The sequence below is a fragment of the Pelodiscus sinensis genome, chromosome 13 (genome assembly GCF_049634645.1).
Source record: "Pelodiscus sinensis isolate JC-2024 chromosome 13, ASM4963464v1, whole genome shotgun sequence".
In the NCBI taxonomy this organism is placed as follows: domain Eukaryota; kingdom Metazoa; phylum Chordata; order Testudines; family Trionychidae; genus Pelodiscus; species Pelodiscus sinensis.
The window spans coordinates 43,205,032-43,220,981 of NC_134723.1; the positions used below are offsets into that span (position 1 = coordinate 43,205,032).

The following is a 15,950-nucleotide window of genomic DNA, read 5'->3' on the forward strand; positions in this document are numbered from 1 at the left end:
GCTGAGGGAATCTCAGATGGCGATTTTAGGAAATGCTCATTATCTCTTAGTGTACTAAAATATCAATTTCCACAGAGCTTTAACCTGACTCCCCTCCCATTCAATATGTACCCAATTCCCTTGGGAAAATTAGCAAAGAAGCATGTATGCATTCATCCTAATACTCAAGGCAGCATGCTGACAACACCTTGAGTACTCTGTGATCTGTGCTGAATCCATGTTGGGTTCTCGGTGTTTTTTAAGGAATTCTTTTTGACATGTAAAACTACATGGCCTAAAACTTGCCTGAGAGGCAGCCTCTTTCCTTGTATTGTACTACTGCAATCACAATCAGGGTGTTCTGTGCAAGAAACTCACAAATTAAATTCATTCAAATTCAATTAAAAAATTCCACAACAGCTCAATTTTAGGGCATGCCGAAAGGCCCATCTATTTACCAAAGTTACTGAGGAAGATCTGCTAAGATGTGGACTACCACCTTTTGTTGAAATGAGCACTGTTGGGTCGGTTTTCATTACTGCTCATTTGTTTTGTGATTGGGGCTAAGAAATTTTAGTGATAATATTAATTCATGGCAAAGATGCCTAGTTTGAAAATGGTGCTCTTCTAGAAAAATACTGTAAGTGAAAATAAACAAGTAAATAATAAAATAGTCTGAATATTGTATGATAAATACTTGGGTGAATGTGTTCAAATACGTCTGGCTGAGACGTGGCAAACAATTCCAGTATGAATGGTTGATCTGATGTCCCATCAACAACATGTGCCCAACGATGTATCCAAAAATCTTCACCATATTCTGCATAAACCAAAATGTTAAAGTTAAATAACAGTCTACCAAATTGTAATGGTTTGATAAACATTTAAAATAATTTTTATATATACCTCTCTTTCTTGATCGTTCAACCCTTCCTACAAATGTTACAAGACCAATAACATCACAGGAATGATTATTTGGTAAGTTATCCAGTTCTGACCTAAAAACAAAATTAAAGAGAAATCGTTAATATTTCTTAAAAATGTGAAATTTAAATCACTTTGGAAAAATTCCTAAGTAGTGCCGAGATGAAAAGTACGGAAGATATAACAAGGTATATTATATGTTTCCTGTAATGTTCCCAGTTAAAATTCAATAAAAACATTGGTCCATGCAAACCACAACAGAAACTCTTATTTTACCTCGTGACAAATCGATATTTAACTTCAGGTAATCTCCATTCTGGTTTAACCATTTTTTCTGGAATAATGTTAATCTTAGTTGGAGGATCTCGAACGTTCAGGCTAATTTCTGTGGAAAAAACCAATACCATTTTAAGAGTAAAAATGAATTGAAAGGAAACCTTTACTTGTACATTCTGAGTAATCAGAGACACAGGGCAGGAGAATATTATCTTTTATTGGACCAACTTTTGTCGGTGAGAGAAACAAGCCACAAAGAGACATTCTTTTAACCTGGAAAAGTGGCATTTTTGTTGAATAAAATGAAACACACTTACTTTGGCTCACTGCTTTTGATATAACTAAAAACATTTGTGTTTCTGATTTTACGTCTTAAAACTCAGAGTGAAGCATGTAAACATGTCATAGAAGGCTGTAATGACTTATATGAAGGACCATGTTGGACTGTCCAGCTCCCTGCATGAAGCAGCCTGTTGATGATTCAGTTGGATATCTCAACCATGATTGCCAGATTCTTAAACACTCTCAAAAAGATCATAATTTAGAGATTTCTTGCAAGGGATTAAATAAGAAGACAGTTGAAGTGCCAGTTGCAGAAGTTCTGATTTAACTCCAAATGATTATGGTCAAGATTTTTTAAAAATGTACTATAACTCTGCAACAGCCTTCTTTTATATTTTAGAAATGTGCATCTGTCTGTTCATCCGTAAATCCGTTTGTCCAAGAACTCCTCCTAAACAGTAAGGTAAACTTAAAGCAAGGTAAAGATTTTGTGGTGCCAGGACAACAGGATGTATATGGAATTCGATTGTTTCTCATAAAATGGAAGGAGAGGGATGTCTGGTAGGAGGAACATTTATATTGCAGAATGGCCACAGGAGGGCAGCAAGGGGCCAGATATAGGAACTGGGACTGTTAAAACCCCACTGGACTAGCAGGAAGCAGGTGGAGAAAGGGACAGCTATCTCCTATATATTTCAGAGATTTTATCTGTCTGTCCCCAAGCCAGGGTACATATACCCCTTCCCCAGCTTGGCCTGCTATAGTGACCATGCATAGGCGCTTCTCACCTGACCCCAAACCGCTGTGTTGAGAGGGCTGGGTTGTCCTCTCTCCCCGGAGCAGCCTGCATAGTGAACCCGTCATCTCTAGCCCCAGCCCAGAACAATGATTTAAATGAATAAAAACAAAACTTATTTGATTTATGAACTCGAGCAACACTGGGTAAATCTTCTAGTAAGGTAATAAGATAAGTAAGTCAGCATAGATCTGTCAAGAACAAATTGCATCAAACCAATCTGACAGCTTTCTTTGACAAGGTAAAAAATCTTGCAGATACGGGGCAGTAGCAGCTGTGGTATAACTTGACTTTAGTAAGGCTTTTGGTACTCTCTCACATGACCTTCTCATACACAAACTAGGGAAATACAACCTAGATGGAGCTAGTATACAGTGGTGCAAAACGGGTTGGAAACTATTCCCAGAGAGCAATTATCAGAGACATGGTGGAAGGGCGCACTGAGTAGGGTCCAGCAGGGATCAATTTTGGGTCTGGTTCTGTTCAACATCTTCATCAATGATTTAAATAATGGCATAGTGAATACTCTTATAAAAACGTACAAGGTGTGAGGTCTGGAAAAATGCATGAACATATTAAGAGCAAGACATAAAATCACACCTTATATTATCAGGCCTTGCGATACAGAGATTTCACAGTTGGTGTCAGTAACTAGTCTTGGAACTGGTCACAGGGGAAAAGACAGTCCAGATGTGCTGTATGAAAAGGGAAATTTGAGGCAAGCTACCATATTGCTTGCATGGTAAATGCAAGATTCCTACACTCTGAAGGACATAAATATCTATATTTAATTGATGCTAACTGGATTCCAAACATTGTCAGAGCTTATATGGATAACGATTTTATTTAGCTCTTGACAAGATTACATAGGACACACAGTAACTATGCTGCAAGAGCAGACCCAATCGACTGTTGTCCTAACCAAATTTTACCCTGAGTTTATAAAAGGATTCAATAATATTGTTCCTTCCATAAGGAACGCGGCAGTGAAGAAGCCTGTTTTAAACAAACAAACCATTTCTGTTACACACTGACCCTTCTAACATTGAGTTAGAACCTGTAGTAATACAGAAACTAAGGGGAAGTTCCTGGGATGCAGTAAGTGACGTTTTTGTCATTCCTTCCTGCATCAATTTTGCATTGGGGTTGTGACATCCGATTGAAATATTAGATATCTGATTAAAATGCGATATCTGGCCAGGAAGGGTTAACCAGCTCATAAGCTGACTTACCCAGGGTCAAGCTTTAAAGACTTGTTGGGAAGATGTGAAAATAATAGGTGGACTATTATGTTAGGTTAGAGAAGAACTCTGAAATGCAAATTTGCTTTCTTAGAGCAGTAGAATGGCAGGTACTTGCTCAGGCCTTATGATATACATAAAAAATCCTTGTCTGTTACTACACCTTTGATTCAAGATCAAAAGGAAATATTAACTTTTATGGTGAAATTTGATTGAAGTAATATTACTGTTCATATGTCTCTTTGAAAGTTGTAGTAAATTGTATGTGAACTTTTTAATGGATAAATTACTTGGTGCTAATTACCATGATGTTTGAGAGAGGTCAAAGGCCTATTGTGCTTTCTCAGGCCAAGAGGCTGATGCAAAGGTATAAAGCCTCTTTGGACAGGATCCTTTTAAATCTCATATCTTCTTGGATGCTCATGGGGAAAGCTGCAAACCATAAAAGATGACATGGCAGGAGATCCTGGTGCCTCTTTAATGGGCATTGACTTAGGGTCTCAGATCTGCCTGAGGTTTCAGACAGGGGAAACCTAAGTCTTGGTCTATACTAGGGAGTTCAAAATAACCCCCCCTTATTTATAAGCTGAGTGACCAACCCCGTTATTTTGAAACAACTGGCTGATTATTTCAAAATCTGTACTCCTACTTTCCTTGAGGAATACACTTATTTCGAAATAGTTATTTCAGGAGTTATTTCGAATTTAGTTATTTTGAAATAATTTCCTACTCTAGACATGCCCTTAGACACAAGGATTGAGGTCCCAGTCACAGACGGGAATCGCCCTGGATATGGATTCTGGACTATAACCATGGACTAAATTCTAAAAAATTTTGTGCAACTACCAGCTCATTGTCTCTCATTTAATTGAGCCTCAAGAATTGAACTCATGTCTGCATGTTATTGATATTTTAACTAATACTCTTTTTTCTTTTTTAATAAATTTGAATTTAGTTAGTAATAATTGGCTATAAGCATGTATTTGGGATAGAGTCTGAAATATTTATTGACCTAGAAGGTAATGTGTCTGATACTTTCAAATTGGTAGAACTTTGACTGAGTGGAAGCCTAAGGATGAATACTTAAAGGGGACTATGTTGTTTGGACTTCTGATTAACCAATAAGGTAATATAGAAGCCGTTTTGTGATGGTTTGGAAAATATATATATTGGAAAAAAATACCAGTTTTGGGGCTTGGCCATCCCATTTCCTGCTGTGAACCCTAATTGAGTGACCTCAGCTGGCTCCCCTGGGAACCCAGGTATCACAAACACTTGTAAAAAGTGATCATTTTGAGAAGGATTAGCAGGAATGTTGTAAGGAAGACAATAATAATTTTTCTGCTCTATTCTGGGCTGATTAGGCCTTGGCTGGAATATTTTATTCAGTTGTGGGTACCACGATTTGTGAAAGATGTGGACAAACTGGAAAAACTCTAGAGAGGAGCAAAAAAATGATGAAAGGTCCAAAAACCATGACCTATGATGGAAGACAGAAAAATTTGGTTTGTTTAGACTGGGAACAGTTTTCTAATACATAAAAGGTTGTTACAAGGAGGAGGGAGAAACATTGTTCTTAATCTCTGAGGATAGGACAAGAAGCAATGGGCCTAAATTGCAACAAGTGAGCTTTAGGCTGGCATTAGAAAAAAAATTAACTGTCAGAGTAGTTAATCCCTGGAGTAAATTGTCTAGGCAGGTTGTGTAATCTCCCTCATTGGAAAATTTTAAGAACAGGTCAGAAAAACACTTGTCTGGAATGATCTTGATTAAAAAAAAAAAAAAAAAGTCTTGCCATGATTGGAGGGGACTGGACTAGATGAGCTATGTCCTTTCCAAGCCTATGATTCCAAGATTGTTATATCCTGGGCTGAAAACACAGTAGTTTTGGAGAATGCATTTAGTGAACAAACATCTGTTTCAGAGTATGACCCTTCCTGAACTCCTCCATGCCTTGGTCTCTCAGAGATAAGTGTAATACACTGTACCTTACAACCATTAAGAAGTTGAAAATAGTTTTCTGTTTAGCAACAATGTTCATTAGGAACACATACATTCAGCCTGTGGGCTACTAAGTGGAATTCAAGGTGTTGATTTTAACATTTAAAACTCTAAATGGTTTGGATCCTGAGAAACTGACACACTTTATCTTCTATATTACAGGTTGCACCTCCCAAAATGGGCACAGTCACAGCTGTTCCTGAATCAGAGAACCGCAGGAACCTAGCCACAGGAGGGCAAGTCCATACCAGCGAAGCAGGGAACCGACGCCGCCAGTAGTGCCTAGTAGCCTGCGACAGCTTGGCTGGGGCCAGTGGCAGCCCTCGGCACGTAATCCAGTTGGGATCAGGGCCGACGGCATCGGAGCTAGCGGCCCCCCAGGACTGGCAGTAGTGGGGGCTGGAGGAAGGGGAGCTGGCTGAGGCAACAGAGCTGGGAGTGCTGAGGGGCGGTAGGCTTGGGGGACCCAGTGGCAGGGGACCTCACCTGGTCCAGCAAATTCCCTCGTTTGGGACTCGTCATGTCCTGAGAGTGCCAGACCAGGGAGGTCAGACCTATATCACAATTGCAATCAGCAGAAGAATATACGCTAGCGTTCACTTAATAGAACATAGAAATTGCTATTGGGATTTTCTCAGAGATGATCCCTCAACCATGGCATTCGTTCCTCTTCACCTGCCGCCCACAATATGACAAAAATCTGGCTCCTTTAATCTTTCAGATACACCCAGACTAATTTTGGGGAATCTGAGTATGGGGATAGGAGAGAATATTTGATTATTCTGAAGATGAGATGTAATGGAATAGAAGCATATTATAAAAATGGTCAGTGATTTAGCAGGTCACTGTAACTATTGATTATTGTGTTTCAGTTAACTTTTGGAAGTGCACTTACAGTGTGTGCATATTTTAAAATAAATAAATACTCTCTATCAAAGTACGGGATGACAGAGTATTTTTATACCACCTGAGAGAGCTTACTGAAACAACTCACTTTCAATGTCATTCTGAAAGTAGAGCAAGTGCATGCTCTAACAGATTTTATAAAATACATAGCTTATCCACAGAATTTTACTAATATTCTTGCAGACTGCAACACCACTACCCTTTTACAAGCTCCACGAATATAGCTCATCCGTTGGTCCATGACACGTATTTTTTTTAAAGTTCATGCCAAGGGAAAAAAATTGGAGGAGCCCCCCTCCACAAACACACACAGAACAGAAATTTGGATAAGAAAAAAATTCACGTATCCTGCCTCCAACTACATCTGTTTCTGCAGATGCCCCATACCTAATTGAGTTATGGTCCTTGTTCTTGCATTGTGCATCTTTTAGTCTTTATTATATGTAGCCTAACTTTCCAAATTGTTTTGGATCTTATCACTACTGACCCCCCCAATAAATGGTGTGGTGACACCAAACTGAAAATTTCTGTGTTAAACATTTGAGTGTTTGTTGTATATATAAAAAGCAATCTCAGACTAACATATTTGATATTGCCTCTTTGTTGCTGGCAGGTCTGGGGCAATTATAATTACTGTTAGGCTGGCTTGTAAGCATTAAGTTTTCATTTCTGTCTTCCTCCCCAAGTCTCTCTTCTTGGCAAAACATTTCTCATTCCTGACAACTCATCATAAAACACTTCATATGCTAAGATCTCGTTTTAAGGTAAAATGCATGAGACACAGAATGCATGACTTTGAGCAGTGCAGAACCCTGTTTATTTTCATGCATTGTAGTGACTACATGAGCAAAACTGTCACCACTATAAAGAAAATGAGATGTATATACCAATCCCCAAAGATATGTATTTGTGTGTGTGTCAAGGAAATGGTTTTTCTGAAGTCTGTTTAATTCAGAATACGAGTACAGGTAGTCCCCGAGTTACGCGGATCCGACTTATGTCGGATCCGCAGTTACGAACGGGGATTTTCTCGCCCCGGAGAATTCGAGCGGCGGGACGCCTGGTCCCGCCGCCCGCCTCCTCCGGGGCGAGAAAAGCTGCTCCCCGTCTCCCTGGTCTGCTGCGGGAGCCAGCAGACCAGGGAGACGGGGAGCAAAGCGGCGCAGGACCCGGGGCCGCTTCCAGATCAGCTGGAAGCGCCGCGGGTCGGGCCGGGTCCTGCGCCGCTTTGCTCAGCGTCTCTCTGGTCTGCAGACCAGGGAGACGTTGAGCAAAGCGGCGCAGGACCCGGCCCGACCCGCGGCGCTTCCAGCTGATCTGGAAGCGGCCCCGGGTCCTGCGCCGCTTTGATCAGCGTCTCCCTGGTCTGCTGGGGGGGGGGGGGGGGGGAGCGCAGCTAGTGCCCCCCCAGCAGACCAGGGAGATGTGGAGCAAAGCCCGGGGCCTGTGGTAGAGCAGGTGGGGCGCTGCCGGTTGGTCCCGCAGCACCGCTCCTTAGCGCTACTGGACCAACCCAGCAGCACCCCAGCTGCTCAGCCCCAGGAGTCCTGATTCAGCCGCTGCTGACCAGTTTCAGCAGTGGCTGAATCAGGACGCCTGGGGCAGAGCAGCTGGGGTGCTGCTGGGTTGGTCCAGTAGCGCCGAGGAGCAGCCACGCTACTGGACCAACCCAGCAGCACCCGAGCTGCTCTACCCCAGGCGTCCCCAAGTTAGCCGCTGCTGAAACTGACCAGCGGCTGACTACAGGAAGCCTGAGGCAGAGTTGCTCTGCCCCAGGCTTCCTGGAATCAGCTGCTGATCAGTTTCAGCAGCAGCTGACTTGGGGACGCCTGGGGTTCTTAAGTTGAATCTGTATGCAAGTCAGAACTGGTGTCCAGATTCAGCGGCTGAATCTGGATGCTAGTTCCGACATACATACAGATTCAACTTAAGAACAAACCTACAGTCCCTATCTTGTACGTAACCCGGGGACTGCCTGTATATAAAGCAAAAGGGAGTCCATATGTAGGGAGAAAGAACTGTTGGTGATGAGGCCTATTATGAAGGGGCCATTGTCTTGCACCGAGGCATTTGTATTCCTGTATTAGGCTGTTTTGGCTCTGTCACAGCCTGCAACAGCTGAAAGGACCCTTCTTTCCTCTGTGTTAAGGAATCAGCACACCAAGGACCATGACACTGTTGTTTCAGTGCACCTGGTAGCAGTCATCAATGCAAAATGAGATCTTGAAGCACCAAACTTTTGCTTCAGTGAGGCCCCACGTGGGTACTGGTATGGATTTTTAAAGGATGTGGTTCCTTGATCTCATCTTTAATGATCCGTATGAAGATGTAAATAGTACATTAGTTGTATGTGCAGGTGACACTAATTTGGAAGCAGGGCCAAATTAAGACATACGCACTATAGCCTCGTACCTTAGGCCCAGCACTTGGAATTATGTGACTGCATCAGACTCTCAGCTTTCATTTACAAAAAGTAAATTTTCATCTCATGGTTGTGGGGAGAAACAGTTTATAAACATGACTCGGGTATAACCAAAGCAGCAAGATATACCTTAGCATGCAGATCTTGAAATAATAGTTGTGGGATGCAAGAAATACCTAATTCGTCTCAAGTGGGTGAAACACCAAGACCCCCTACTCTGGCTGACCCCACCATAACCATCCCAGAAACAGACACTGCATTTCACTTGCCTTTTAATGGGAACTGGAGACAAATCTATTGAAAAGCCACCTATTTTCACTGCATCTCTTGTAACTGGTCAGCTGAAATGATATTGTCTAACTTTTTAAACAGCAATACTTGGAATCAGATTTCTGGAATACTTAACCAATTGTAGTAAATCTCTTCATCTGCGAATCCCTGGGCGTTGGCTGTGTTTTAAATGGAAAACTGGTTTTGATACCGTACTGTTCAAGTAGAAGTACTGTACCAATCTTCATACTCTTATACCACTCAGGACATAAAGAATTCCACAAAACCATTGACATCATGCCTGAACTATCAGCAACTTCAAAATAAGCCTACAAGAGAAAAACCAAACGTGTTTGACCTTAACTAGATGGATAACACATTTTTTTTTTCATAACTATGAAAATTCCTGTTTAGCTAACAATTTTATTACTAGTTTTGATACTCATTATCAACTTGAAGCCATGGTATGCTCCAAGGACAAGAGCTTAACAATTTAAGCACAGGAGTACAAGAATCCTATATTTTTCTGCACGATAGTCACAATTATGCAGCTACTCTTGTCCAGCATTTCTAAGTCTGTACACAGCAGAAGCAGAGTGAAAATGCCATGAATCTGTTTCACACTATATATCTTCTGGGTTGTTGAGAAAATACTATAGGCAGGAAGTATAGGAAAAGAGATGAAGCAAACAAGCAAGAATGATATTACTAACTCATCAAGAAATCTAATTTCTCTATTAATCTGAATTCTGCAAAGATTTATGCACATGAGTAGTCCTATTGACATCAGTGAGAGTACTCACATTCATAAAAATACTTGCATTTTTAGTAGTTGCAGGGTCAAACTCATAGTTTGCTACTTATATAGGATTGTCAAATACATACTAGGGATGTAAAAGAGCAGTTGATAGGCTAACTACCCAATAAGCCTAGATTTATTGGGTACAGGCAGTCCCCGGGTTACATGGATCCGACTTACATCGGATCCCTACTTACAAACGGGGTGAGGCAACCCCGCACTGGCTGCTTCCCTCCCCAGCAGACCAGGGAGACGCGAAGCTAGCGCCCCCCCCCCCCCCAGCAGACCAGGGAAACGCGGAGCGGCTTTTCTCAGCAGACACCTCAGCTTGAGAATAAAGGACTGAGGGAAGTGAGGTGTGGGAGAATAAAACTGAGCTCTGGAGAAATGTTTGGCTAGAGTTTCCCCTACAATATGTACCAGTTCCGACTTACATACAGATTCAACTTAAGAACAAACCTACAGTCCCTACGTAACCCGGGGACTGCCTGTAGTTAAGTCGACTACTCACATTTCCCCACCCTCTTTGCTGCCTCTATATCAGAGGCAGCAGTGCGCGGTGGCAGGGGTCTTCCCGGGAGTGGGGCTGTAGTGCACTGGCTGCCAGTCCCACCCCCAGGGACTATAGAATAGTCAACTAACCACTAAGAATTCATGCAGTTAGTCATTTATTCTATTATCTGCTATCTAACATCCCTATTAGCCACACTCAACTGGCCAAATAGCCACACATGGCTAGCATGTTGGACACCACAAATCTATATTGATGCATAAGCATTACTCTCTGGACTCAGACACACACAAATTCACTATGTGATATATCATTTCCATACTTTTCAACGGTTAAGCTTTTACGACTGTAACAATTTTAGTGTTTATTTGTGGCTTACTGTGGAACCTTAGCTATAACCTCACTGTATTGGACAAGAAATATCTGCACAGAACAATTCAGACAAGTTTTCCAACCCATACTGTGTTTTTCCCCCTACCTGATATGGTATATCCAGCTTTTTGTCAGGTTTCCCATAGTACCTTAGTCTAGATTTGTGCAAGATTCTCACAAGTAATGGACTGAAGTGTATTCTGCTCCTCCAGTTCATTTCCAGATGACCAAGAGAAGTTAGTTTGGAGTCTAATAGGGCAAAAAAAGCAGGAAAATAAAACCCAAAATCAAGTTTTAAAACACTCCACATGTTTGAATTTGAATACGTCTCTTTGTTGTTACATATGTTGCATGAGTTGTACCAGCAAACAGGAATTCATATGTATTTTATAATGTTTCACACACAAAACAAAATGATTTACATCGAAACTAGGGATGTTAAAATGCATTTGCTCAGGTAAATGTATAATTTCAGCAGTTATAAGTTTACACACAAGGGGCTCCTGCTGACTGCTGATACAGAGGCAGCAGCAGGCGGGGGGCGGGAGGGGAGAGAGGGGAACAATTCGGTATAACTGCACATTAACCACTGAGCCCAGGCTCTTCAGTTAATTGTGTACACATTTACACTTGCACATCCCTAATTGAAACTCAGTTCTTTTCAGCAATATACACAAAGTACAGAACTCCTGACACCTCCCCCCCAAAAAAACAGTGGTGGCATGTATGTTAAAAGTATTACTACTACTACTACCACCACCAGCACCACCTTTTTATAATGTAAATAAAAACTAAAGCCCCCTCCCCCCCAAAAGTGGGATCTTTTGTGTATGAAACACAGATTTAAGCGATCTGGAGTCACCAATCTTGCAGTGAATTCTGCCTGGGCAGACTCCTGAACCTTTTGTGGAGTTTTGTGTTTGCAGAGTCTTGTTAGTGCAGAACACGAAACACAGTTACTACATTTCTGCTCAGATTTCAACTTCAACTTTGAAAATGGGCCCCAACTTACATCCAGAATTTTGAGAAAATATTTCCCATCACTGCTGTTTTTTAATTTCATGTTTTTGTTACTTCTAGAAACATGCTAATGGTTATTATTTAAAGTGTGAGGAAATTTAGTTAATGTTTACATTAGGTTTGCCACTATAAATTGAGAGACTACAGTGGAAGAGCACTCCTTCTGTAGATGCACTCTATTGGCATAGGTTGCTTTTGTCTCTGGCCAGCAGTAAAAGTGCACCTTTGCTTCCTCTACACTAGGGACTTCTAGTAGTACAGCTACCTTGGTCAGCGATCACATCGTTTTATACACAGTGAACACAGCAGCAGGCTTAAGACACACTACAAAGTACTTCTTCACAAGACAACATGCGGAATCGTTGCCAGAGAGTGTAGCGAAGGGCAAAAGCATAAGAAGACTCCAAAACGATGGTAAGCTTGCTGCGAACTGCCCCATCCGTCGCTATTAGCCAAGATGCTCAGGGAGGCAACCCCACATTTTGGGTGCCCCAAACCTCTGCCAGAGCTTTGGATTGCCCACTGTCAAGACCTAAACTACCCTGCTAGCTCCAGCACTGCTCTTGCGCATCAGGGCCACACTTAGGGTTACTGGTCTGCGTTTTCCCAGCCAAAGCTTCTTTCTTGAGTGGGTCTGGCCCACGAAAGCTCATCACCTCATAAACCATCTTGTTAGTCTTGAAAGTGCTGCATGGTCCTGCATTTTGCTTCTTGAGTGGGGGCATGTAAAAATATTGGGACACGTGCTCAGCTTTTGGACAGCTCAGATGGGTCCAACTCCCTGCCCCGCTCCCCCAGGCCCCGGCTCTCCACTCTCGGGCAAGGGGGGGGGCACACAGCTGTTGCTGCGACCTGGCGTTGTGGTGCAACTCCCAGCAAGTACCCCAACTGCGGGCACCCCCCCCCCCAGTGCCTCCTTTTGGGGGGGGGGGGCTGCTCAATGGGGACCCCCGCGAGGCTTGCACACTCGCAGGGAGCACAGCGGGGCGGGTGGGTTTCCTGGCCGCCCCCCCCCCCCGGCTCCTTACCGTCCACCTCGAGGCGCTGCGGCGGCCGGCTCGCCAGCCACACGTCCCCGTAGGGATCCTCGCAGTTCCACAGGGGCAGGTAGTGGCCCCCGCCGCCCGCCAGGGGCCGGCGCCGCGGCTGGGCCGGCTCCTCGCCGCCGCGCTCCGCCGGGCCCCGCAGCACGTCCAGCCGCTCGAGGCACAGGAAGCCGGCGCCCAGCTGCTTCTCGTCGTAGCGGTAGGAGCAGCGGGCCAGGCGCACCCGGCCGCCGGCGCGGAGCGCGCAGCGCTGCACCAGGCCCTGCAGCGCCGGCGCCAGGCAGCAGCGCTCCTGCCGGCGGCCGTCCGCCAGGGTCACGTCGTAGCAGTAGGCCGGGCCGGGCGGCGGGGGGCGGGCGGCGGCCGCGTAGCGCTCCACCGCCACCACGGCCACCGGCGGGGCCTCCGCCAGCGACAGGCTGAGCTGGGAGGCGCGCAGCACGTCGTGGCGGAGCCGCTGGAGCCAGGAGGCCGGGCAGGGGTCAGCGCGGGGGGCGCCGCCGCCGCTGGGCCCCGGGGCCGCGTCCTCCATGGCGCTGGGCCCGCCTGTCACTGGGCAGGCCCGCGGGCCGCCATGTTCCGCGCGCGAGGGGGCGGTTCCCGGAGGCGGCCGCTGGGCCCGCGCGCTCCATTCGAAAAGCCCAACGGCTGCGCTCGCGGGGGGGGGAGGGGGGAGCGCTCTACAAGCGGGGGAGGAGGTGGAGAGCAAGGATGGGGAGGGGCGGAGGGAGGAGCGAGTGCGGAAGGGGCGGAGCTATCAAAGGAAGGCGGGGCGTGGGGGCAGGGGGCGGTGCTAGGAGGGAGGATCAAACAAGGGAAGGGGGGAGTTCTGGTTAGGGGAGGATGGGTATGGGGGGGTCTGGTGTGGGGGAAGGACTGGGAGGAAACTGCGGATCTGGGAGGGATGGAAGGGGGCCTGGGGACGAGTAGCTGGGGTATGAAAAGACATGGGAAAGTGGAGGCATTTAGCATCTCTCTTTTGTGGCATGAGCTACCGGGGCACAGGAAACCTGTCTGTCTGCCCTGGCTTTCCATGGAGTATCGAGTCAAGTTCCAGGGCTCAGATGTTTATTTTTACAGGTACTCGTTGGCATGGGCCCAGGATATCTAGAAGAACCTAAGATGAAGACGACAGTTGACACTTCTGCTCTTCTGGACTGTAGGACTCTACAGTAAGGATAACACTCATCTGCGTGCCAGCAGTCTGACCTTGTGGAATGAACTTTCCCAGGAGATCAGGAGCATCACAAACTTTCTCACCTTCCATCCCAAGTGCAAAGTGCATTTCTTTTACCTTGCCTGCAAGATCATAAACACACTGAAGTGTGTACATTCAAAACACACCCACACCCACCCACCAAAAACTCTAACACTACATTCCACTGCGCACGTAGTTCTCCTGCTGGGGTGAGGATGAGTGAATGAACCACATACGACAATTTCTAGTCATACCACTTAATGAACTACTCACCTACCACACTTATGAAAGAAGTATAGAAAGCTATGAATATAGAACTATTATTACTATTACTATGTAATATAGAACTATAATAGAATTATTATTACTATTACTATTGATTTGTATTATAGTACGTGGGTCACTTTACTAGACACTGTACAAATGAACAGCAGAAAAATCCTTCCCTTACAAAGTACAAGACAAAAGACAATAGGTCAGTGGTGGGCAATAACCAGTCTGCAGACTGGAAGCAATTCGCCAGTGCTAGCCACCACTGTATTTTCCTGCACCTCTGCAGGTAAAGGAGTTTGTAGTTCCTGTTGGCTGCAGATTGCCATTCCTTGTCAATGGAAAGCTGCGGGAAGAATTGTGACAATCCACACCACTTCCCCCATCGGCCTGGAATGGTGATCTGTCATCAAAGGGAGCTGGAAGCAGACATTCTCTTGTAGACACTTCTCAGTCTTGTTTACAATAACTGTTTACGTGTTCCCAAAGGATGTTATTGGCTATAGTTCATTTTTAGTATAAAATTTCCCCACATTGCTTGCAACTTTTACTGTTCTAATCTCACATGGTCACTGTGCAGTCTCTGTATGTTTGCTATCCTTTCTGGTGCCATCTGCAGTTCTGATCACAGATGAATTTGCACCAAAGAAACCTAACATACGTGACGTGAAGAGCAGCACAGAGTGGCTAAAAGAGTGAATTACAACTAAGCCCTGGATAACAACTAGCTCCTCTGAATATAACTGCTGCTTACAGGTATGACTTCTTGAAGATTAATATGCTTTAACCAGGGGTGGGGAACCTCAGGTTCAAGGGCCAGGTGCAGCCCCCTAGCTTGCCTGGATCCAGCCACTGAGGCTCAGGCGTTCCAGCCCCCCCACCCCATCACTCCATTGTGGATCACACAAGGAAGCAGCCCCCCCCCCCCCATTGCTCCATTGCTGGAGCACACAAACTCTACTAGGCTGGGCCCTCCTAGGCTCTGGTGTGCAAGGGGAATGTGGGGAGTATCTTTCTCCTTCTCAGGGACCATATCCATGAGGGTTTTTTTTCCTCAACTGATTTTGCTGTGGGTCAGTGGCCCCCTGACCCAGAAAAAGTTCCTCAGCCTGGAGAACTGACTGATGAAACAGAGTCTGTTCTAAATAGCCTTTATAATAAATTTGTAGACGAGGATTTTACTTCAGAAGCAATAATACCTAACCTTTCCCAGAGGTTTGCTACTTTAATTTTCAGCTTGGAAATGGCTCACCAGTTATTACCAACACAGCTCCAGGTCATTCCCAGATTCCCTGCAATTACCTACTTTCTGTGCTTAGGTAGATAAGCAGTTTTCCTGCGGGGTGCTTGTTTATGGCAGTGCCAAGTGCTATGCACACATCTTTCCTTAGGATTTCCATCACTCTGAATATCAGGGTATGTCACAAAAATACGTTCTGCTATGAGAGTGTAACCTCTACATAATGAAAGTACCTGAAGTGAACCAGTGAAGGCAGAGTTCACAATTTCTAATTCTGGAATAATCTTTTACAGGAGAGCCTCTTTTCCCACTGACTATCTCCTGCAGGACTCCTTTCTCATCAGGGTGCATCTACGCTGCACCTGTAGGTTGAAACAAGATACACAATTTGAGCTAT

The 15,950-nt window shown here is 44.7% G+C and overlaps 1 protein-coding gene across 3 annotated transcripts in view; it reads right to left on the reverse strand.

Moving 5' to 3' along the window:
- Positions 1-13,491, reverse strand: part of RADX (RPA1 related single stranded DNA binding protein, X-linked) — a 40,058-nt gene extending 26,567 nt beyond the window's left edge. For 2 of the 3 annotated variants that reach the window (XM_075941113.1, XM_075941112.1), the window contains exons 1-6: positions 12,828-13,491; positions 10,886-11,028; positions 9,234-9,426; positions 1,180-1,288; positions 886-977; positions 677-799 (exon numbers count right to left, since the gene is read on the reverse strand). In XM_075941113.1, the coding sequence (XP_075797228.1) occupies positions 677-799; positions 886-977; positions 1,180-1,288; positions 9,234-9,426; positions 10,886-11,028; positions 12,828-13,377 (1,210 nt within the window). In that variant the 5' untranslated portion in view covers positions 13,378-13,491. The remainder of the gene's footprint in view (positions 1-676; positions 800-885; positions 978-1,179; positions 1,289-9,233; positions 9,427-10,885; positions 11,029-12,827) is intronic. The other variant, XM_075941111.1, reaches the window with a different exon arrangement.
- Between the last annotated feature and the right edge of the window lie 2,459 nt (positions 13,492-15,950).